Consider the following 22,997-nt stretch of genomic DNA (forward strand, 5'->3'; position numbering starts at 1 on the left):
AGCCTTCTCAAACCACCAAATTTGAAACTCTGACAAAGGTCAACAACAAAAGACAGAGACAATTGTTGTGGAAACAATACTATTACTAACAAAAGACAAAGATAAAGATTTACAAAATAACTATGAAGAATATAAGCTTGAGATTGGGGGGAGAGGAGTGAAAGAAAGAGAAGTAGAAGAAGAAGAACTGTAAATAGGATTAGTGGCTGATCGTGAAGGACACGACATTGCACCATGAGTTGTTGTGTTAGAGGGAGAGTGACTGGCGTCACGAAAAAAAGCAGGACAATCATAACGTCACCTATCATCGTATAATGCTTTTAATGATCCTTCCAATTCAAGCAATAGAAGTTCCCATAAAGTTTATTGTCTTTCTTAGTTGATGCTGGAAATGTATGCAGTATGCACCTGAACCAAAAAAATGCATAATTATTGTCGCGACAATTGTGTATATTTACTGAGGCCAGTGGCTTAGTTCCTGTGTTGCAGTTATACATCAGGACATTGACAACACATATGTAGTGCAAACAGGTGATCTCGGTTTACCAGCCAGGTTAAATTGTAGTACTTATGTTCTAACGAACATAACATTACTTTGCAAAATGAGAACTTTCACGTCTACAAATGACGATAACCATTTTTTTTCCTGTTACAGGACATTTTACGAGGTTAGCTCTCCCTGGCCACTGACTTTGAAGTAAAGAAGATGACGACAGAAAACGTTGAACTGCTTCGTGCTCACCAAATATGTTGGAAACCACGATATATATTTATACCTGGCAGATGAGTCCATTTCGAGAAAGGATCTGAAGATAGGCATGACTGAGTGGAGTGTAAAGCAAAACTGTGTATTGGAATATATTTAACATGTTCATTCATTTTTTTTCTCTCAGCCGGTTATTATTACTATTTTTTTTTTTTTGCTTGGAATTTTTGTACCCAGATATATAATGTTTGGTAATTCTATAAGACGGAGAAGACTGACTTTATAGTTTTGGTCTCACGAGGTTGTAAAAATATAATTTTCGGCTATAGGACATTAGTAGGCAGTTAGCAAGAGGAAATGTTATCTCTCAACAACATTTGCAGAAAGTCTTCGAAAGGAAGGAAGCATACAGTGCTTCAAAGGCTCAAGCAGTAGTTTTGGACGGAAATCCACACCACAGCAAGTCAAGAATGTTCCTCTGGGATATACTTGGATAGGTGACGCTGATTGGCTACTCCTCTCTTCCCCCTACGACGAATGACATCAAGACTTCAAACGACTCCTACTCTACAGACGGTACAACAATGCCACTTCTCGTTACCATTACACGACACATTCATTTGCTAGTAACATTAGCGAGAAGTAGTAACAATAATTATATCAAGCACCAACACGATATCCTTAGAAGGTAAGAACTAATACGGAGCTCCTCTCAAATGAGGATGACAGCACCAGATAATGGTTTTTATAGCTCTCCCATCATTACGACTACTATATTTATTAGATGAAATTAATCGGGTGTCGGAGAAGGAATATATATATATATATATATATATATATATATATATATATATATATATATATATATATGTTGATTTATAATCAGCAAAGAAGAATACATTTGGTTCAGACTAACGGTGGGCAGCAATGGGAAATGTTTTCAATGTGGTGTAAAGGAGGCAAAGTTGAAATGGTTGAAGCAAGTCAATAATACACCATGGATGTAAAAAAAAACTAGGATTGAGAGGACATAAAGGAGGATAAAGGTGAAAGGACAAGTTGGAAGGTGTACTAGCAACAGTTGGAAACTTTCTTACACTACACCCAACAAAGGCAATGAAAATGGATAAATGAAGTAACTTTTACAAAACCATTCATAACGAATGAAAATAAATGCTCAGAAAGTGGTGAAGACAGACAAAATGAATGAAGGAATGACATTTGGAAGAACTGTGCAAGAAAGACGTTAGAACACGACAAGTTCAAAGTGAGTAAAACCACAATTGTGTCTGACTAGAGTGTTGTAAAGTATATCTTTTCTTCGACCCAATCCGAAAGCCACAGCTGGATTGGACTAAACCTGAATTGTATTTTGGAGAAACTCATTTGCTTCACTGTAATCAGTGGATCATCGACAACCTTGACGAATTGCTAGACGCAGCCTTAGTATGATGCTGCTAAGCGAGCAGTACCATTCCTGAAATTCCAATTAACTTACACATTACATTCATCGGATGCTTTTCAATTTAGCTGTATTCAATTGTAAACTATCTGGAAGAGAAAAATAGTCTTTCGTTTCTAAGATAACAACATGCTATCATATGAAGTTTCTTTCACATAGGGGTAGGAAAGTATCTAGCTTCTGAGAAGTACCTACTTCAACAACAAACTCTTTTCACAAAACACCGGAAACTTTCGGTTCGTCACACTCGACTCTCGCGAATCTCCGGAACGTCCTCTTCTTCCTCCATCTCGAGGATGACGGGGGCGGCCGGGTTCCTCTGCAGGAGGATCTCGTCGTACGAGGGGGGGAGGTCTTCCCCCAGGCCGAATATCGACTCGTACGAGGGCGGGGGCAGCACGGGGGATTCGCAACCCTCTTTGTTCACGGTCTCCGAGTCCACGGTGCTGTCCACTGGGCTCGGGATGGGGGGCAGGGCGGGGGACGCGTTCCGCCCCTGCAGGACGGTCTCGCCGAGCTCCACGAGGTCCACCCCACTCTCGGCCTGCAGCTGAGCGAAGACATTACTGTCGACCACCACCATGCGGCCGTAGGGGAGCAGGATGATGGTCGGCTGCGACAGACCGAAAGGCGAATCTGGGAACTGGGACTCCAGGTCGTCGCCTCGGCGGCAGAAGGCCCGGCAACAGGCGCCCCAGCAGCAGTAGGCCACGATGAAGCACAGCACCAGGATCATCACCAGAAGGGCCACCAGGCCCTGGCCTCCGGACGCTGAGCTCATCTTACCTGTGGACAGAAGAGAGAGAATTAGGACTGTGTGTACGGAACTCCACATCCCCGCCATATGGCTTCATAACAAGTTGAATTCTGCAGGGGTAGCTTACAATTCTTTCCACACGCATGTATGTTATGTATGTGTATGTATGTGTGTTAGATGGTAGACCACCAACAACTTAACCTCATTCATCAATATAGTCAATTCAATTCAGAACCTAATACAATTTATAATTCCTTCTTAACCCGAAGGTTTATGGCTGCAGCAACACAAGCCTTCCATCTGTCTATATCATGGGCAAGATCAATCCAATCTTATCATCCTTACCGATTTCCTTTAGGTCCATCTCAACGTCATCCCTCCATCTTCATCTTGGTCTTCCTACAGGCCTCTTACCATCAGGTTTCTCAACAAGAATCCTGTAAACTCTTCTTTCCTCTCCCATTCGTGTCACATGGCAAGCCCACTTTGTAGTTCTGTAGCAATTATCTCTTTTATTCGGAACAGCGGATGAGCGAATATCTGTCACAAGGGTGTTTTTTTTTTTTATATAAATAAGAGTTTAATCCTTTAATAGTCTATAAGACAAAGTTGGGGGGGAATTAAAGTCACTAATTTTATATTGTGTGACGTTCCACACAAATATGTCATATCTGTTTTTTGGAATAATCTCTGGTGGATTCTTATTGCAAGAAGAAGCGGATCATCAAGATATTTTTCTTTGTTTCTTCATATTACACATTTTTCATATTGGTTATTCTGCTGAAACGCAGAATAACTTAATTTTATTTATTTTAGCTACTATTTTACTTCTTTCTGTAATTAAGAGAACGATGACAATTTTCGAAGCTCAGGTTCATTTTATGCACACATAGGCTAATTGGGACTGGATTGTTTAAATTGGGATCCAAACCACTATGTGACTTTACCCGGGTATCGAACCAACAGCCGTTGATTACAAACCGACGACGTTATCATTTCGCCATTGGGAAGGCACAATGGCAATTTTCAGGGGGGGGGGGGTCGACTGACTAATTTGATTTTGGCGAAGATGTCCTAAGAAAGGAACATCCTTTTAAGAAAAATGTTGAATTTTAAAACGTGAAGAGATCCCTAGCTCCCTCACGGAATTTCTTGGTACCTGAATCGCTAGTAGTACAGCTTAGCGACGCTAGATGGCAGCGACAGTCTTTCTTTAACAAGTGTGAAGCGTAGCACAGAAATGGGTAGTGTGGTACAGTATTTTCGGATGCGGTGCTTTAGCAGACTGGCCAACCTGAGTCTGGCTAGTGGCCGACTGTGTTGACCTGGGTTTGGTGCTTCTTCTTCAGTATAATTAGTCATCATTCATCCTCATCGTTGCCATAAGGAGGTAGAAAAGTGAAGTACAGTAAGAACAAATACAAATGTACTGTGTGAGAGAGACAGGTTGAGAGAAAGTAAGAAAAATAGAAATAGAAAATGTGAGAGAATGTAAGAAGGAGAGAAAGAGACTAATGTCCGGTTCGCCCAACGCGTGTTAAATTTTAAAGAAGCGTTAAATCAAGTTAACGCTACGTTAGCACATCGAGGCATTTCTCCAACCTACGTTAAGACTAACAGGCCTCTAATGTCGTCGTTAAATCTAAAGGCACTCTCTTGCTTCATTAAAATGCTTAACAGCGCATTGTGTTGTGTCGGAAATAAGATGGCGGAATTGCGTGTGCCAGCTGTTGTGTTGAAAGGTTATCCCAAACCGATTTGAACACATTATTTCAACCATCGCAAAATGTACACTAGTTCGATTTCTTTCTACAGCAAAAATAATTTTCCCATTTCGTATTTCATATTACAAATTCGTACTAAACTGAATTACTGCAAATCAGAAATCACATGTAAGTTAAAGGAGAAATGTTGTATCAATGTACTTTTTAAAGTTTTGTCAATAATGGCATCGTGATTATCAGACATTATTCAAATTTTATTAATTTTGCCTGTTGAGCCAAAAATATATGCTTATAGTTATATTATACGAACTTGATTTTTTTAAAATGCATATTGGGCTTCCACTGTAACCATAAACACCAAATATCGCATGACTTTTTAAAATAATGTAACCTCCATTTACATATTTCAATTTGTATAAGATAAAGTTATTCACCAAAATATTCGGTGTCGTCGTCCACGCCGTTTTTCAGTTAATCACATACAATCTGCAGAACGTCGTGGTTTGTTGTGTTTATGCTTATGTCTGCTTATAACTACCATTCCAATTTTATGTTGTTGTTTTTTCACTGAAAAATGTCAGAAAACGTAAGAGATAAAATTAAAATGAAGCAAGTGTCCTAGAAATAGGTAATACACGTCCTGTACTCTCATTTAATGTAAAAGAAATCTGTGACATTACACAATGTAGCCCGCAATCTTTCAAATTAGTAGGGAATTGTTCTTTCGAACTTTTCAAATTATTATCCACCTACTCCAATTAACATAATGGAAAAAAAATGATTTTGCAGTGAAGAGAATGCTCGACACAAATGTTCATCATTCTACAGGGTGGTCCATATGTCTTGTTACCCCCATAATTTTACATAACTTGATAATAATACAACTTTATAATAATACAATATAATATAATGAAGTGTAAGGTAGCCATTCATTCCACATGTCGTGTGACACCAACAATTTTACATAATTTTATATTATGATAATAACAATATAACAATTTGTAAGACGTATGGATTCAGCGTCAACCAGGATGTTGTTCACGCATCCAAATGGTCAGTATGACCACCATTATTTTCATGTATGACACGGCGCCATGACCTGTGTGAGATTTTACGAAGCAAATTTTTCGTGATTGTTGTCTGAAAGGCTGCCCTAATAGCGTCCTTTAATTGTTCTGTGGTTTGGTATCGTTGTTGTGATACATTTTCCTTAATAATGACCCAGAGGACATTGTCACAAGACGAGAGATCAGGGCTTCTGGGAGGCCAATCCAGAGGCGCCGGATGATGTACCGATCCGCGTCCTATCCACCTATTGGGAAACACTTCACTTAAATATTCCCGGACAGCGATGGCATAGTGAGGCGGTGCTCCATCCTGTTGAAACCAGGAACGTCCCAGGAGATTCATTCTTTGGAGCTGTGGAACAAAAAATGCCCGTAACATGGCGAGATAGGAGTGTTGATTGACTACGCCATCGAAGAAACAGGGACCTATCAAGTGTTTAGCGGACATAGCGACCCAGAGCATCACATGTGGGGGGTTGTTTTCCAGCTCTTCGTAATAATGCGGATTTTCCTTGGACCAGAAATACACATTCCTTGCACGTGCACTTCGATTTATTGCGCATTCATCGGAGAAGAAAAGGCCAGCCCGCTTCGGGAGTGTCGGAAATACCTCCAACATTCTTCCACATGCTGCATGTCGTCCACGCATGTCATCATCACTGAGCTCGTTGACGCTTGCTGGTTTAAAGGATTTCAATCGAAGATCCTTCTTCGTGTGTTGTAACATTGTTGTCTTCGGGATTCCAAGCTCAGCAGACCGTTTGCGCAGTGGCTTCTGTGGTGACCGAAGCACAGATGCCTCCACTCCTGCACATGTATTCTGTCTTTTGGTTGGTGCCAGGCCTCGGTTTGTCTTTGATACATCCCAACATAAACAGTTTCTTTTCCCAACGCAGTATTGTCACTTTTGGTGGTGCATTTCTCGTGAAATCTCGTCGCACATCCTCCATGGTCTTGCCGGTATGTAGACGTTCATGGGCCCAAACACTGACAAAAAGGCGCTCTTCTACATTGTAGGAGCTTGTGTCAGCCATCTCTTCAAAAGAAACACTGAATTAGAGATAACAAGATATTGATTCGAGGGGGTAACAAGACATATGGACCACCCTGTATATTCTGAATCACAGTGTGTGCAACCACAAGCGGCTAGCGACAGCTGTAGCAACCTGGAGATAAATGCTAAAAGCACCAAACCTGACCTGCCTCACCTAACCAAGTACAGAAGTAAAGAAAACCTGCCATTAGTTAACGGGCCTATAAAATCGCTTGAGCGAACATTAAAAGTTTAACAGGCTGCTAAGATTTTGTGATACCTTAACTATCAGCTCGTTAAGAACGTTTCTAACGATGCTTGAACGAATCGGGCATAAGATAATTTTTATTAACGTTCGGAGACTAGTATGATCATGTTCTGCCCCCAAGTCAGGTCGCAGGTTACGCTGCTCCTGTACATGGATTTATACCTCTTGTAATCTATTGAGTTAACATATTATCCGAAACTTAAAACAATACTTGGCAGAATATTTGGACAACTTACTCCCTCTGATAGCGTGCCCGGGGATTTTATAAGAAGAAAGGGGTCATTTCTTCGCTTGTTAGTCACTACTACATTTTTATCTTTTCAAGATCTAATGTAAGAAGGCTCAAACATCAGGAATATCTTCATATTTTGATTATTCTGCGTAGCGTATTTCTAATCGCGACGATAATCATGTACGATCATTAGAGGAAACTGATGAAAGCATACTCACAAAGGTACCTCCATACATAGACCGGGACTCGAACATGTACCCTTTGATGGTGGAGTCAATGCTCTCGGCCACAAAAATAATAATAACGTAAATGCCACCATCATTTAATCCCGGTTTGGGTACGCCACTGTCCCAGAATATCCCATGCCGAACTACCAAGGGTGGATTGATCATTTCTTCATTCATAAAAACTTTAAGAAGTAATTAAATTATTGATTGATTTTTTCTTTTAAGTCCACTTTAGGCATAGGAAGGCTAATCGGGACTGGATCTACATTTTTAAAGTGGGATCCGAACCACTGTGCCATGTGCCTCCACCGGGTATCGAACCCGGGACCCCTTGATTACAAGGCGACGACGTTAAATTATTCTTTTAATAGGCAGAGGGATTGGGTAATAAAATATTATGTCGCATTAAACTTCTTATTTAAAGATCTTGAAGTTTAGAAAATGTTAGATCTTTACGTTTCCGAGTTTCAGAGATGTTGACGGATGATGGTATTTGTTGTCTCTAATAAGCAGACACGTCGATTGAGTTTTAATGTTACCTCGAGCTATTGTATGTTAGGTTCAGCAATCCACTGTTCACTACTGATAGTTGAGACGGAACGATGGACAGATATTTTTTTCAGCTTTTCTGACAAGTGTTCAAAAATTCGTTATTTTTATTTGTACGCAAGTGGTCGTTTATTTCACGTTTTAGTTGCCGTGAGACAGGATGACTGTACAGTCTCTCCCAGTAGTCTGTGGAGCAACACCGACCCTAACGGTAGAGAAGGGGAGAAAGCGAGTGGGCAGAGCGAAGCAATGAGCGCTGCTGAAGATGCAACATCATTTCTCCTCCATGCACTCACTTCCCCTCTCACTCTTTCATTGGTCGAGTCCTCTCGAAATTGAATTTGTTTCTTTACAATTCAATAACTAATATCATTAGGAACATAAAATGTTACCCAAATTCTGTATAACCAATGACAATAATAAATTAAATGAAACTAAAAGAGAAACATGCCATTTTTTGTACAACTTTTTTATTCGTACACTTAATAATATAAAATAAAAAGTATATTCAGAGCAAATTGACTGACAGTTCTAATACTTTGATGCGTATCCTTTGGCTTTAATTACTGCTTGACAACTGTTCTTCATAGAATTAACCAGTTTCTGACATGTTTCAGAGCTTATTTTATTCCACTCGGCTTGCACAACAGTTTTCAACTCTTGTTTGGACTTGACGCCTGCTTTATGGACTCGCCTCTTCAAAATTGCCCATAAATGCTCAATGGGATTTAAGTCTGGACTTTGAGCTGGTGTTTGTAGTAGTTTGGGCACATTCCATATTATCAAATTCATGTTAACTCGCGCCTTATGTTTACTGTCATTGTCTTGTTGGAATCTGTAGATAGGCGGCATGTCCATTTTTTGAGCACTCTGCTTTACATTGTTCTTCAATATGTCCAAATAGACATATGCATCCATGATACCATCAATAAACTTGATGGTACCAAAACTTTTGGACGACATACAGCCCCAAATCATTAATGACCCACCACCGTGTTTAACTGTTGGAACTGTGTTAATGTGATCATTGTCTTTATTTGATTTTCTCCAGACCCTATTTATCCCGTCTGACCCGTATATAGTAATCTTGGACTCGTCTGACCATATGACACTATCCCAAAATTGCTGGTCCTTGTGGATGTGCTCTTTCGCGATTGAAAGTCTATTCCTGCGATTCACCTTATTTACAATACGGCCTCTTTCGTGGTATTCTGCCATGATATCCATGCTTCCACAAGGCACGTCGGACAGTTTGATCGGACATCATTTTGCCAGCAACATTTTCTACTAACGGTCGTAACTGAGGAACACTTAGTCGGGTGTTTTCTCGCACTCTTTTTAAAATAAAGCGTTCATCACGTTTATTCAACCATCTCTCTTTTGGTTTTCTCGGCACATTCTGTGTTGAACCTTCCTCTCTAAATTTGTTTACTATGTATTGAACTGTGGAGTGTGATTTATTGACTGTTTGTCCAAGTTTCCTTAACTAATGATATTAGTTATTGAATTGTAAAGAAACAATTTCAAAAGAGTATATTTCCTTTCAGATATTAAAGCATTTTCTTTGAAAATCCGTGTGTACGAATAAGAATGTTAGATACTCTAGATAGACGATAGGCCTACAACAATACCTACGCCAGCATTCCGCTTGACGGGGAGCGCGCCTACATGTTCAAACTTGTTACGAAGTTGAAAACTGCACGAAATCGCCCGAATAGCGGTGGCGCTGTATGCGAGGAAGATTGAATTATATGGTCTGTTTATACACTTTGAACATATATTTTTATTGACATTTGTTGGTGAAACCTTCATTAACATTAATTTCCAGGTACATATGAAAATGATTATATTTACTAAAGTCGTTTTCACGTTCAGAAGACACAATGGGCTCTTATGGGCAATGCTTTTCTTATGGGAAATACGAGCGCGCTGTTGTGAAATTTCTGGATTTACAAATTTAGCTTAAGTAAAATCGGTACTTGCAGTTTTGCAGGAAATTTTGTAGAGAATACGATGGTGAACACAAAAAACTGGTAACTTGCTTACATAATTTTAGATAAATTAAAAACGCAAATTTTCTGTGAAAACACAATTTTTACATTGTTTTCATTCCTAACGTTGAAACATGACGTAAAGTTGAAGCATTCATTATTAATAAAATTGACACTGTTTTTTAATTGTCATAGGTGATTGTGGTACTCAGAATTTATCAATACTTTAAAGCATATTTGCATTAAAAAATATTCAAATAAAGTATGTGGAGATTTTTTATATTCGTGCAGTAGAAAATGTCGTCGCTGGCCATTTTTTGTTCTGTAATTCCAAGTAAAAACTTCCAGCGACAAAGTTGTGGAGAAAATAATGAAATTATTTTTTATAACCACTTAAAGGTTCCCAGAAATATTACTTCCATGCATTTGGAGTTTCTTTTTAACCCGAACCGAGCGCGAAGTAAGGAGACGTTGTCTGGCCATCTTGAGCTGACTCACCGCAGCATTCCGGCTAAACACCACCAAGTATTCGAGTTTTTTTTTTATTTCCATTCAGTAAAAATATGAACTTCATGCAGTTTGTTATAATAGAATTGAAATTACATAAATTTAATAATTGACAATTATTTCCAATGCTGCTGTTGTGAGCAACATTAGTGCTGTCGCAAATACACGTTCTTTTTGTTTACATTACTGTCGACATTAATACTGAAATGAAGATCACCTTTCAGTTTCCAACTTACACATAAATTCATGGACACCACATTAACCTTTGAAAGGCTTTCCAACACGTGACAGGGCCTCCCCGATGGCGCAGTAGTAGCGTCGGCGCCTTGTAATCAAGGGGTCCCGGGTTCGATACCCGGTGGAGGCACAAGTGGTTCGGATCCCACTTTAAACTGTAGGTCCAGTCCCGATTAGCCTTACTGTGCATAAAGTGGACTTAAAACACCAACTCAACCCAACCCAACACGTGACAAAATATGGGGCTTCAAGATAGAAATATGACATGCCTTGCTTGAGTCATTCACGTCTTATCAGTTCACGTGGGCCATAACTCATTTGTTTGTTTGGGTTGCAACTTGAATCTAACCCATGTGCCAGGTTCCCCTTACTTGAGTGAGTGAGTGCTTTGGTCTGTTTAGACTTTTTTCCTCTCTCGAAAAAGTGTATTCAGTTGTGTGAGCGCTCAGTGATTTTTACTTTTTTAAGTGATTTCTGAAGTGTCATATTCGTGCATTACACTCGCGTGTGTAGTGATCGCAATGGATCATTGTAAAATGGGTAACTGTAACGTTCACAGTATAATATTAATATTAATAATTACGTATAATTATCATTATATATACAAAATATGTAACATCTTCATTGTGAAGGAAGGTCATCATTTCCCGGCGACATGAGCTAGCGCTGTATTGGCAACACTGTGCGGTTTCTCCATAAGCGCCGTTGTGTCTTCTGAACGTGAAAACGACTTTAGTAGATTTGACAATTTTTTCCTCGGAAATTCTTTGTGTACGAATAACAATGTTACATACTGTATTTCACTCTACACTCAATGTGCAATAAGCAATGTCAGCATCTATTCAGGACAGAATGTGACTTAAGCCATGCTCTTAATTTGGGGGGAGAGGACAGACAATTGCCTTTCTCAAAAGCTGAAGTATCTCCATCACTTCAAATGCCTTTATAAAGTGGGAAAAAAACATACCTCTAAGTAACAAAACTGCCGAAGTCGCTAACTAATAATGACTTATAAGTATTATTTTTGTGTGAGTATGAAATGTCGTTCTTGTGATAGTTAAAACTTAAACATCTTATTTTTGTTATTTCCGTTCAAAAATTTTACATATTAATTAAGTGCAAAGTAATAAAGTTCAAAGCTGTATAACGACTTTCAATTACAATGTTCTTAGAAAATAATTTGGAAAATCTGACATGTTCGGGAAGTTTAATTTTTTTACTTCGAACAGCCAATTCACTATACTTAAGAAATACAGTACTATAAAATACACATCTGGACTTGTTGAATAATAAAGTATTGTTCTTGCAATTTTGAAAGTGTTTGAATATAGAACAAAATCTTAACTATGGCTCTCTGTATTATAAGCTTTAATATAACTTTATTAAGGTAGTCAAGTTAGTTTATTTCGAGTGCATTTTATGTTTCTGCTGCACTAGAACCACCTACCGTGCGAGTTGTTCTTCCTTAGCGCCTCCATCGCCAGTTGCTTCCTTTTTGGCCTCGTTCAATGGCGACCTCAGTGACGTCACATCTCTGCGGAATAAAGAGTGCATTAGCTCGAGCTTCCGTGCTATTCATTATTCATATCAGCATGTTGAAAAGCAAATGCACAATATCATTAACAAGGCAAAACAAGCTGTTCAAGGAAGAGTGGAGTCATTACATGGGAATAGCACGAGCAGGCTCACCAGATTCTCGAGTTAGACGAAATTGAGACTTCAGTTTATACTTTGCTTCATCTCTCGACATTCTATTTTTTTAATACAGCAGCTGTAAAATCACAGCTAGCTCACAGATATCAGTAGGTTTAGAATCTTTAATACTGAGAGAAGAAGTACACTAGACAAAACATCAAGTAAAGCAGTCAAGAGTTTCCAAACGTTATAAACAATTTTTATTTTGTATTGTGAGAGTAAAATAGCCTATTTGTAGGCCTATTGCATAACTGCATTCTTCCACAATCCTCGGTATACGTACGCAGAGGCTCTGGACTAACAAAATCGTTCAGGTCACCTACATACAATTTCAGTTATAATTTTGGCCACGCCATGTCAGATTGTTAGCTAAATTATTTATATATTTCTTTTGCCTCATTTTAAACATGTTAATTTTTATTTTGTAGCCCTTTTCAAGACAATGTTTCCTCAATGGATGTCCAGGGCTACAACCGACAAGCCCGCATAAATAAACGCCCGAAATGAATATTTACGTAACAGATCTGGTGCTAACAGAAACAGATCAGGAGCTCATGATTTTTAGTAAAACATAACTACTCTTGCACAGATACTTTGTTGCTGCAAATATTGAAACTAGCAGCAGCTTCGATAAAATATACATAAACACAAACTTATGAATTTAATTTTCATTAGCACCGATTAATAAGATTCTAAAAAAGTCTTCTTTTATGTTAGTTGAACCTTCACCTAAAGACCTTGTACTTTCCAACTTACTAGATATTCAAAAGTAAAATCTATATACAGAATATGTGTGTGTGGCAATAATAATGCTGTAATACTTTATGATCAGAACATTGTTTCTAAAAACTGCCCACTCTGACCCCTTTAGTGCCGCCACTGAGTATCATATTATGGAGATTATAAAAGTAAAAATATATCCCGGATGTATAACATGGAAGCAGAATGTATTTTATAGCAAACAGGATATTTCTCCAAATTCACCTTCTTGTCTTTGTTGAATATTAAATAGTGGTCGTGCAGAGGAAAGTAGAGCCGCGGTGGTCCAGTACAGACTGTTACTGGGGTGGCCCGGGTTCGATTCCCTCCATGGGTGTTTTCATTTGCGAATTTCTCAGCAATACCCCTGATCCAACAGAAGGCGCAAGACATTATCTTGTGCAAAAAGAGGATTAAGTTTAATAATTTGAAATCAAAAGGATGAAAAGAACTGCGTTACTATGTTATCAAGTTTCCCTCGTTTAAAAAATATTTCCCTTTCAAACTACCGGGTGTTTCATAAATACTTGAGGGTTTACAAATATTTATTGCAAATAAAGTATTGAACTTTCGTTAGTGAAACCAGTCCAGAACGAACGAGGAACTCAAACAGGTTTTTTTAAACACCTACAAATGTTCCAACGTATGCACCACGGGGGACACGGCACACATCGGCACGATAGTCTAGTTCTTGCCACACTCGCATCAACATTGGCCTGTCGATATTGTCTATCGCTGCGATGATACGCTCCCTTTAGGGCTGCGATATCACGTGGAATCGGTGGACGAATACTCTGTCTTTGATGAAACCCCACTAAAAAGTCACACGGTGCAAGGTCCGTGATTTTGGGGACCAAAACATTGCACAAAACTCTTTGAGTGATGTGGGTGATTTGAGTGTCGCCTAGCGGCAGGGATATGAACTCTCAGCTTAACGAAACATGTACGCACAAACTGTTGCATTCCTATCGTGTTGATACGTTCCGTGTCACCTGTGGTGCATACATTGAACATGTGTAGGTGTTAAAAAGAAACTGTTTGAGTTCCGCGTTCGTTCTGGACTAGTTTCATTAACGAAAGTTCAATAGTTTACTTGCAATAACTTTTTGTAACCCTTCGTGAATTATTTATAAAACACCCGATATGCAGCCAGGACATAAATCGCCTTTTCTTTTGTGGATAAGCCCTTAGGCGAAACGAGATTAAGAGAAACGGGAATATACGAAACAGAGGGAGAAAAATAGAAGGAAAGCTAAAGAGAGAGAAAGTGAGAGAAGAGGAGGAAGAAGAAATAAGGAAGGAAACGCAAAGAGAGAGAAAGGGAGAGAGAAGCTGAAAATTGTTCGTCCACTTTTAATCCACCAGAACCAGTGTTCTAAGTGAGGTGGGATGCGGGGGGAAGGAAGGTTCAAGGTTGTAGCAAAGATCCTCTCGCCAAACAATTTCCAATTAAAGCATTCACCAGAGTGAAATTCGCTGGTAACGGACGTCAATGTCCTTCTGCTTTTCCATATTTTTCTGGCAATCAAAACCAAGTTACTACTTCCGAAATCGTACAGTCACCGGCAATATAAATGGGATACCTAGATTCTGGACTACTTACTTCGCTGCAAGGCGTTATGTGTGTTGCCTAACTCTACGGCGCTGGTAGAAGTTGTCATTGAAAATTATTAAAGTCCACTTATCGCCGTAGAGTTAAGCAACATATATAACGCCTTGCAGTATTTCAGTCTCCAGGTGTCCCGTTTTTATTGCCGGTGACTGTACAGCTAAATACTACTTAGGATACTATTTAGAAGTGGCGACCTATATATATGAAATAACATTAATAAGTAAGTCACTAATATCCTCCTCCTTCCACGATTCGACACAAAGGCTGAATATAAAAGAAAGAGATGGATTTGCCCAATGGAAGAACAACCCCCCCCCCCTTCCGCGAGGGGCAGTCATTGTTGTGAAGAAGGAAAAGGTCGATAATGGGTGTGACCTTGAACGAGTGTAGCATGCAATGGAGGTCACGTCAAAATAAAACTCTTTCATGCGTGATCCCATTTCGCAATCTATCGTGTCTCTGACACATTTTCCTTCTGTCTCTACTCATTCTTTTTCCTTGTTTCCCCATTTTCTTAATCTGCTTCTCCCGTGTGACTCGTTCCACGTGAATCTCTAGTTGTGTTTGAGTCCGGAAAGCTACTTGGCCACAGTACAATCACATATGATTACTCATTTCAGAAAGCATGCAAAATAAGCTTTCTTTACCCACTTCTTTTACATTCACAATATGTGTTAATCATATATATATTTAATTTAGTCACAGATGGAATAGAATTGTTATGTAAATCAGTGTTTGGAAGTAATTTGTTACAAGTGTTGCAGTTACAAGTAACAGTTACTTATTTTAGGAATTCTAACTGTAACTACCAACTTTCAAAAGTAAGCTGTAGCTGTAACAGAGTTCTTTTTGCAATAGAGGTAACGTTATCAACAGTAACTTTTACAGTTACTTTACAACACTTAAATTACTAACTTGAAATTAGTAATTTGGGGAAGAGCTAAATTTGGCAACTCTGTTTCCCTAGTCGCTTGTTTGGATGCTAAGGTGAAATAATTTTATATGTGCTTATGAAGACATATTATGTACCAGAAACACAAATAAAACAAAACACAAGTAAGTCTTTTATATTTATTTTCTTTCAATCAATGATCATCGATTAATTTGTTTGGAGAAAAATTTCCAGCCGAAAGTAACTGTTGAAGTAACTTAATCATTTTTCTAAAATGATTAATTGTAACGTAGTTACTTTTTGAAGCAAGTAACTGCCACTGTAACTCAGTTACTTTTAAACAGTATATTTATGAACACCGATATAAATATCTGATTACTCTATGTTGTAACAAAATATTTTTCTATGAGTTTAAACTACATAATTACCATAGTATGTCATAGTTTCACTTAGATTTGAGTGGATGAAGTAACACACCTTCATTGTAACAAAGTCGGACAATTTAGCTTCAGTTACAAGTAGATGCAAATTTCATTTACAAGCAGAAAACATTCTGTCAAGTTAAGGAGTAAAATTTAGATGTTTAACAAGGGTATTCCTAAAACAAACTGCAGTCCCGTAAAGTCGATACTTATTAATTCAAGTCTCTCATTTTATGAAGTAAATTGACATGTTCTGAAAAAAAGGATCAAGTGCTGAACCTTGTTTTAATACCACCGACAGCTCTATTAATGTGCTTGTAGTTTCCTCTCTTGGTCGTGATTAAAGTACTTGCAGGCAAGTCTATCGGAAGACTCCCAAGATCCGGAAAGTTATTTATCGCTCCCGTCACGAGTACAGTTCAGGGCATCCCGCGATATTTACCGTTTTCCAGCTTCTCTTCTAGTAGTTGTATTTGTGGTGGGGACAGGACGAGAAAGTACGAACCCCTCTCCAGCAGCTTTGCTACACTTAAAACTTGCTCAACATGGTTACATGAGCTTTTTGTTCAAGCGTGGAGCTCTTATAATTCAAGATTTTTGTAAAAAATGCCCTCGGGAATTTTTCAGAAAGTACGAGCTCATCAGATTGATTTGTGTATACTTACAAAAGTTGCATCATCCAGATTTTTGTACATAAGCTTGTCAATTTTTGGCCATACCAGAAATTAAACTTATAGTATGTTTTTCTCTCAAAATCCCAGGAATCTTGAATTGATATCTATTGGGTTCTGAGACCGAGTGGAGTGTAGTGCATTGCCTTGTAATCAAAAGGTTCGGGTTTGAGTCCTCATAAAATCTGATGGCAAAATGTTAATATTGTAGTTTTGTAAACAAGGGGCTCCGGGTTCGAGTCCTGAGAGATGTGGCACTCCATACGTGAGATTTTGAGAATAATTTTGCTAGTTGATAGCTCCCAGATCTTAAACCTGGTAAAAATGTTATACAACAGAGCAAAATTATTCTCTATTAAGAATCGCCAGAGTTTTGTTATCTGGGTAGAATATCGGCTCAACATTACGAGCAAAACTGCCTGATCAATACAATACAATAGAATGGAGGTCAAGTCAACATTGCATGTTTTTTCCAATCTTTTGATCAGTCCCATGTTTCCGCCAACAATTAATCTTGCTTGCCCGGGAGTTGTATGTCAACAGATATAATCTATATTGCGTCTTTTCAGAGTTATTCTTCATCAAAGAGTAATTGCCTTCTTTCTGTATGCCTGAGTGATTATATCTATTGATATTACCTACACTGTGCCTTTTCCGAGGGAAATTACACGTCATTTGTCATGGAACTCAAAAAGAAATTCTTATCTATACTATGCACCCTTTCAGGGACCATCCATCATATTGAGGAATTGCCTTCTCGGATATTGTCATGCAAAGGGTTGATCTTGTCGCAACAGAATAATTGCAATGGCAAATGTGCTGTGTTAGTAGGTAAAAGCTTTTCTGCTCGTAAGCATAGGTGCATAAAATGGGTAGGTAATATATTTTCTGACGGTAAAGTATTGTTTTATATCCAAAGGGTTTCTGTGTTTGAATTGTGTTTCTAGTTCGAGTTGCTGTTTTAAGTCCATTTTATGCACAGTAAGGCTAATCGGGACTGGCCCTACAGTTTTAAAGTGGGATCCGAACTACTTGTGCCTCCACCGGGTAATCGAACCCGGGACCCCTCGATTACAAGGCAATGACGCTACCACTGCGCCATGGGGGAAGCCCTGAATCGTGCTTCTAGAACTGCTCTGTGACCCGCTCATTTCTCACATCATAAATATATGATTTTTCACCTATGAGAATAACGCTACATATGGTGTCATCTGGTAAAGCCTCGTGGAATTCACAGATAATTTTAATGTTTGTCCTGTCATTAACCACAACTTGTTTCCTTTTTGAAGTGTTAATTACAAACATGGGTCTCCGTTCCTTGAATTCATCTGGTGCGTAGTACAGGTCAGTATTGCCAGTAGTGACGCGCTTGAAGGAAGAAAAAGCCTCATATAATTTAAGAAAATCATCCTTGGACATGTCTAAATTATAATTTTCCCTAGGGAATACCTCATTTCTGCCATTTTTAAGATATATGTTTTTGATGTTGCAGTTATCAAATCTACTTGAATTTTTTTCCTGATTGTTGTGTCTTCCAGTCTGAAACAGTACCACTACAAAATCGGGCATGTCAAATTGAATACTGGAGAATGAATTTGTAGCATCAAATTCATAATAAGAACCAGTGGCAACCTTCTGTACGCATTGATATGTGTAAAATTGCAGAGGAATCTGGGGATTTTTTACTATATCAGCTTTGTATTTAAGAGCGTAACTGGCCTCATATTCAACAACGGGGATTCTTAACTCCATAGTCTGAATAATGCATTTGCCTGCATCTGGTAAGGTATTAGGCAAAGCTTCCCCTGTAGGGTTTAATGTACTGTACCTCATCAATGCATTATTATCATTTGCAGCTCTTCTAAATGTAATTCTTAAACCGCCTTTCCACATAATTTCTTTGTAATCCGAGAAGAATCCTGGCAACAGGCGCATGGGGAACAGCACTGTGTGGTTCTTAGATAATATCTTATCACCAGCCTCAAATCCCCCTATTTTGTAGTAAGAAGCCTCGGTTTTGGATAATTTTAGTGTGGCCAAAGCTGTGGAGGTAATGCCGGGATAATCTATTCTGTTTATAACAACACCATGTTTTCTGATCTCAATTTCAGAGAACAGATGCGGCACAAAATTATCTACCAATCTTATATTTGAATTTGCCGGATAATCTGTTCCATCCAGCTTTACAACATCAAATTTGATGTATAGATCTGCTCTGTGGGGGTGTATAAAGCCGTCCCCTACATCAAGATCAACCTCTATTTCTGTGTTGGGTTGATTTAAATTTGCAAATGTCCTCCTGTTTGGGGGGAATGATTGTAGCTCATAACTCTCAATATTTTCCATTGTATGTATTTTTATTTAAATGTAAATCTCTATGATTGCAGTTGTTGTGGCTCCAGCAAAATCAACTAATTCTTCTTTTTCATTAGTGACCATCAATTCAATATAATCTATTCTGTTATGACACACAGGAAAATATAATGTTGGGGATGGATTGTAGATGATTGGCTCCATGAATTCGGAATTAGGTTTAAATGTTGCAATGATGCCGGTTTGTTTGTGAGTGCCTATGCCATTTGATTTGGTGATCATACCCTCGGCCACATTACAGTGAATATTCAGAGTCTCTATGGCTAAGAATTTGGGTATATTCATAGCAGTGTGTTTGATGGCCGGTTCAAGTTTTGTGTTGTTCTCAAAGCCTAACAGCTCTCCTATAGTACCCAGATCCACTGTTTCTGTAGCAGATACAATCTCTACTCTGTGAGTGACAGAATTTTGACTTAACACTACACCTCTGGGTAATTGAGCATTTAGAGTGGATAGATTATATTGCCCTGGAGTGATGACAATTTTTTGATCCCCTACTGCAATTGTATTGTTGTGGTGTGTAATATTTGGGATTAGGTACATGCCGTAAAATGCTCTGAGAGCTATTGTTTTGGGATACACTATGTCATCATGCAATTTGAGTTTCAATATTGAATTTTGGCTGGTGAGATGGAATACCCCCATGATGTTTCAGATACCACAAGGCTTTTTGAAAATTTTCAATTGATGGTTTATTTATTTGAGACATATATCTAAGAACAGATAAACACAAATGTCCGCAATTAACATCTTTGAAGTTTTGAACACGGGCATTATTGTAATAGAGATTAACTGATTTTAGATATTTTACTAAATTTTCAGGTGGAACACCTCCAAATGAATCAAACACAAATGCCTCATTTTTTAAATATTTAAGATAACAGATCCAGTGAGTGCCCTGATTTTTGTACTCATCCAAATTAACAATGCCACACTCTTTGTTGAGTGGTTGTTCTGGTAAAGAATCAGACATGTACACACCCCTAAAATGTTTGATGCCCAGTGGCTTGATTAAAGCTTCAATATCTTGGTTTGTAAGCGGCTCTTGTTTTTTTTAAACTTACTCATGGCTCTCTTAACACCTTTGCCTTTTTTCTCCATGGCCAGGTTATGGCGCCTCTGCTCATCTAATTCTGCCCTATTTTTCTTGGCATCTATTACTGTTTTTGCTATGGCGGCTGACCCCCCAGCCAAGCTCCCCACAGCCCCGAGAGCAGCTAAGATGGCCGGGATGGTAAATATAAATCCCCCCACATGTGATTTTTTTCTTGATTGCTGTAATTTTTTTAATTGGGGGGTGCTAAGGAACAATTTCATACCATGACCCTTTGCAATACAAGAGCTTTTTTTCTTGCGCTGCTTTTTGGTCAAAAGACTGTCAATAGTTTTAAGAGATTTAAGACCTGCATAAGGTATTTGATACATAACACCCTTGGCCTTCATTGTAGGTTTATTATATACATGTTCACAACCCCCACCCCAGTTTTTGTTTGGTGCTCATAGCTATGGTGGTTCCCAATGCTGATATTCTTTCACTCAAAGAAGCATCTTTGCTTACAAATCTACCAAATGCAGCCTCTTCTAATTTCTTGTCTGCAACATGTCTCTTGTCAAGATCAGAATGTGTGTTGTATGCTATGTCATGGTCTCTGCAAGCAGCATCTAGGGGATTAACACCAGGATCCCCTCTGTTTAATCTATGGTCCAATTTTGTGCCTGGACCACAATACTGATAGCCTGGAATGTGTAGTTCAAATGGCAACTTGTTTATGATGTCATTAACCAGGCCCCGACCCTCAGAAATATTCCAAAATTTAGGTGGTAAAGTATTAATAATTTTTATGAGATATCCAATCCCCTTAGGGTCATTCACTATAAAATTAGACAATTTGGTGCTTATCATGTCCATAATTCCAACCTTTTCATTGTAAAAATTGTTGTTCCCAGCATTTTCCTCCCCAGCTATGACCAGCAACCTATCTACAAGTTTCCTGACATCATCAACCCACACAAATTCTTTAGGCAGGGTGTTGTATTGTTTGATTCCACTGCCAGTCTTGATCTGTGACCATATGGGTTTGATTAAATTGTTGTATTTTGCTCCACTGCTAGACTTGACTCTTTTTTGTGTGGGATCATTGTTCTGGTATAGAGCATCTGATTTTATTAATATTTCTTTGTAATGTTCATAATCTTGATCTGTATAGCTGCCAGGCCTTTTCCGAGTCATCAGTTCCCACAATCCAGGTGTGCCGGGATATTTAACAAAACCACCTTTTTCTCCGAGACGAGATTCTGAATAAACAATTATATCATCCCCCATAAAAGTTACTCTGAAATTGCCAATTCTATGAATGATGCTGCCATCAAGCTCTGTGTCAGCATATAAGCCAAACACCTCATCTTTGTTGTCTTTAGGTGTGGTTAAATATTTTTGAGCAAGAAGACCCAATTCAATAGGATCCTGTGTTGCCTCAATTCTTCTAGGAGCAACAGGACTAGGTGTATGAATACTGGAAAGTGGGGTGAATGGATAATCTAATATGTTTCTTGCAGCTACAGGTACAAGCTCCGTGATCAAATCTTGATTTTGCTCTGTAACAGTTTTGATATTCTTACCTAAATTATTAATAGCATCAATTACAGGCTGTTCTGTTTGTTTGTGTTTTTCATAAATTCCTCGGTTCTCTGATTTCCATCCCTTAAATCTTTTTACAAGATAATCTCTTAACTTAAGATCATCAATTATTGGCCTTTTCATGGTTATTTATATATGTTTCAACGTCTAGAAAATCGTTGATTTTATTTCTGTATTTGCCGCTATTGGGTGTTCTTGTCATATCAATAGTGACAAACCCATAACTGTCCTGGTTCCAGCACCTGCTGCAAAACTTGGAAAAGTCATTGTAGCTCAAGTCCCCACCTACATATTCATCATGTATGTGTTTGAGGTTGGTATGATCTTGATGAAACACACATATAAAATTGCTGTTGTCTCGGATCAGCTGCTTCGGTATTTTAGAAAAAGTCTGTGCCAGGTAGAAGCAATCAATGTTTTTGTGCCGCCCCTGTGTAAAGAAATTCCTAACCTTGTTTTGATTATCCAGTATAACGTCATCAAACACAACAACAGAATTATCGAGACATTCGTGAAGTGGCTTAACATCTGTTTCAAAAGTGGCAATATCCAATCCATCATATAGCTTCATCAGCTGCTGATATTTTAATTGTTCCAAGCTCTTAGAGAAGATATACAAGTGCCTGTTTTTCCAGTCTAACCAGTTGGGTGCCAATAAAAAATTATCAACCATTAGTGTAGTTTTACCACAAGCAGATGGCCCAACAATAAGACACCTAATATTATCAGGCAGCAATTTTCCATTTCTCTTATTCTGCTGTTCAGGTTCTGGAAGCCTTTTTATAACATCCCAGGTGCTCATATTATCACTTTGTCTGCATCGATCCAGCTGTTTTCCGGATGACCCAGCCATTTGACAAGTATCTTGTTGCCTTTCCTGCGGATGATTTTTTCTATGAGGTATGTGTCAGGCTGTTTAGTTTTGCTGAGCTCTTGTTCATAGAACCTGCCTTTGAGAATTTCTCCTCGATGATCTTTTATTATATATGTGTTAAGGGTCCCGGGTTTAACTTGAACCACTGTAAATAATTCAGTGCTCCAGTTTCTTGTAAAGCCTCTTTTGAATAAGTGCTTATATTTGCTGATTCTTACTTGATCACCCACCTTGTATTTGGCCTTTCTTGTTGTTGGCTGGTATCTAGGATAATAAACAGTCCTGATCAATTTTTGCTCAT

The 22,997-nt window shown here is 38.5% G+C and overlaps 1 protein-coding gene across 2 annotated transcripts in view; it reads right to left on the reverse strand.

The window, feature by feature from the left end:
* Positions 1 to 1,562: 1,562 nt before the first annotated feature.
* LOC145985805 (uncharacterized) overlaps positions 1,563 to 22,997 on the reverse strand; it is a 107,168-nt gene continuing 85,733 nt past the window's right edge. For both annotated transcript variants that reach the window (XM_083119891.1, XM_083119892.1), the window contains exons 2-3: positions 12,208 to 12,294; positions 1,563 to 2,954 (exon numbers count right to left, since the gene is read on the reverse strand). In XM_083119891.1, coding sequence (XP_082976017.1) covers positions 2,410 to 2,954; positions 12,208 to 12,238 — 576 coding nt within the window. In that variant the 5' untranslated portion in view covers positions 12,239 to 12,294 and the 3' untranslated portion in view covers positions 1,563 to 2,409. The remainder of the gene's footprint in view (positions 2,955 to 12,207; positions 12,295 to 22,997) is intronic.

This window comes from Lepisma saccharinum, chromosome 3 (assembly GCF_977018435.1).
Source record: "Lepisma saccharinum chromosome 3, izLepSacc3.1, whole genome shotgun sequence".
Classification (NCBI taxonomy): domain Eukaryota; kingdom Metazoa; phylum Arthropoda; class Insecta; order Zygentoma; family Lepismatidae; genus Lepisma; species Lepisma saccharinum.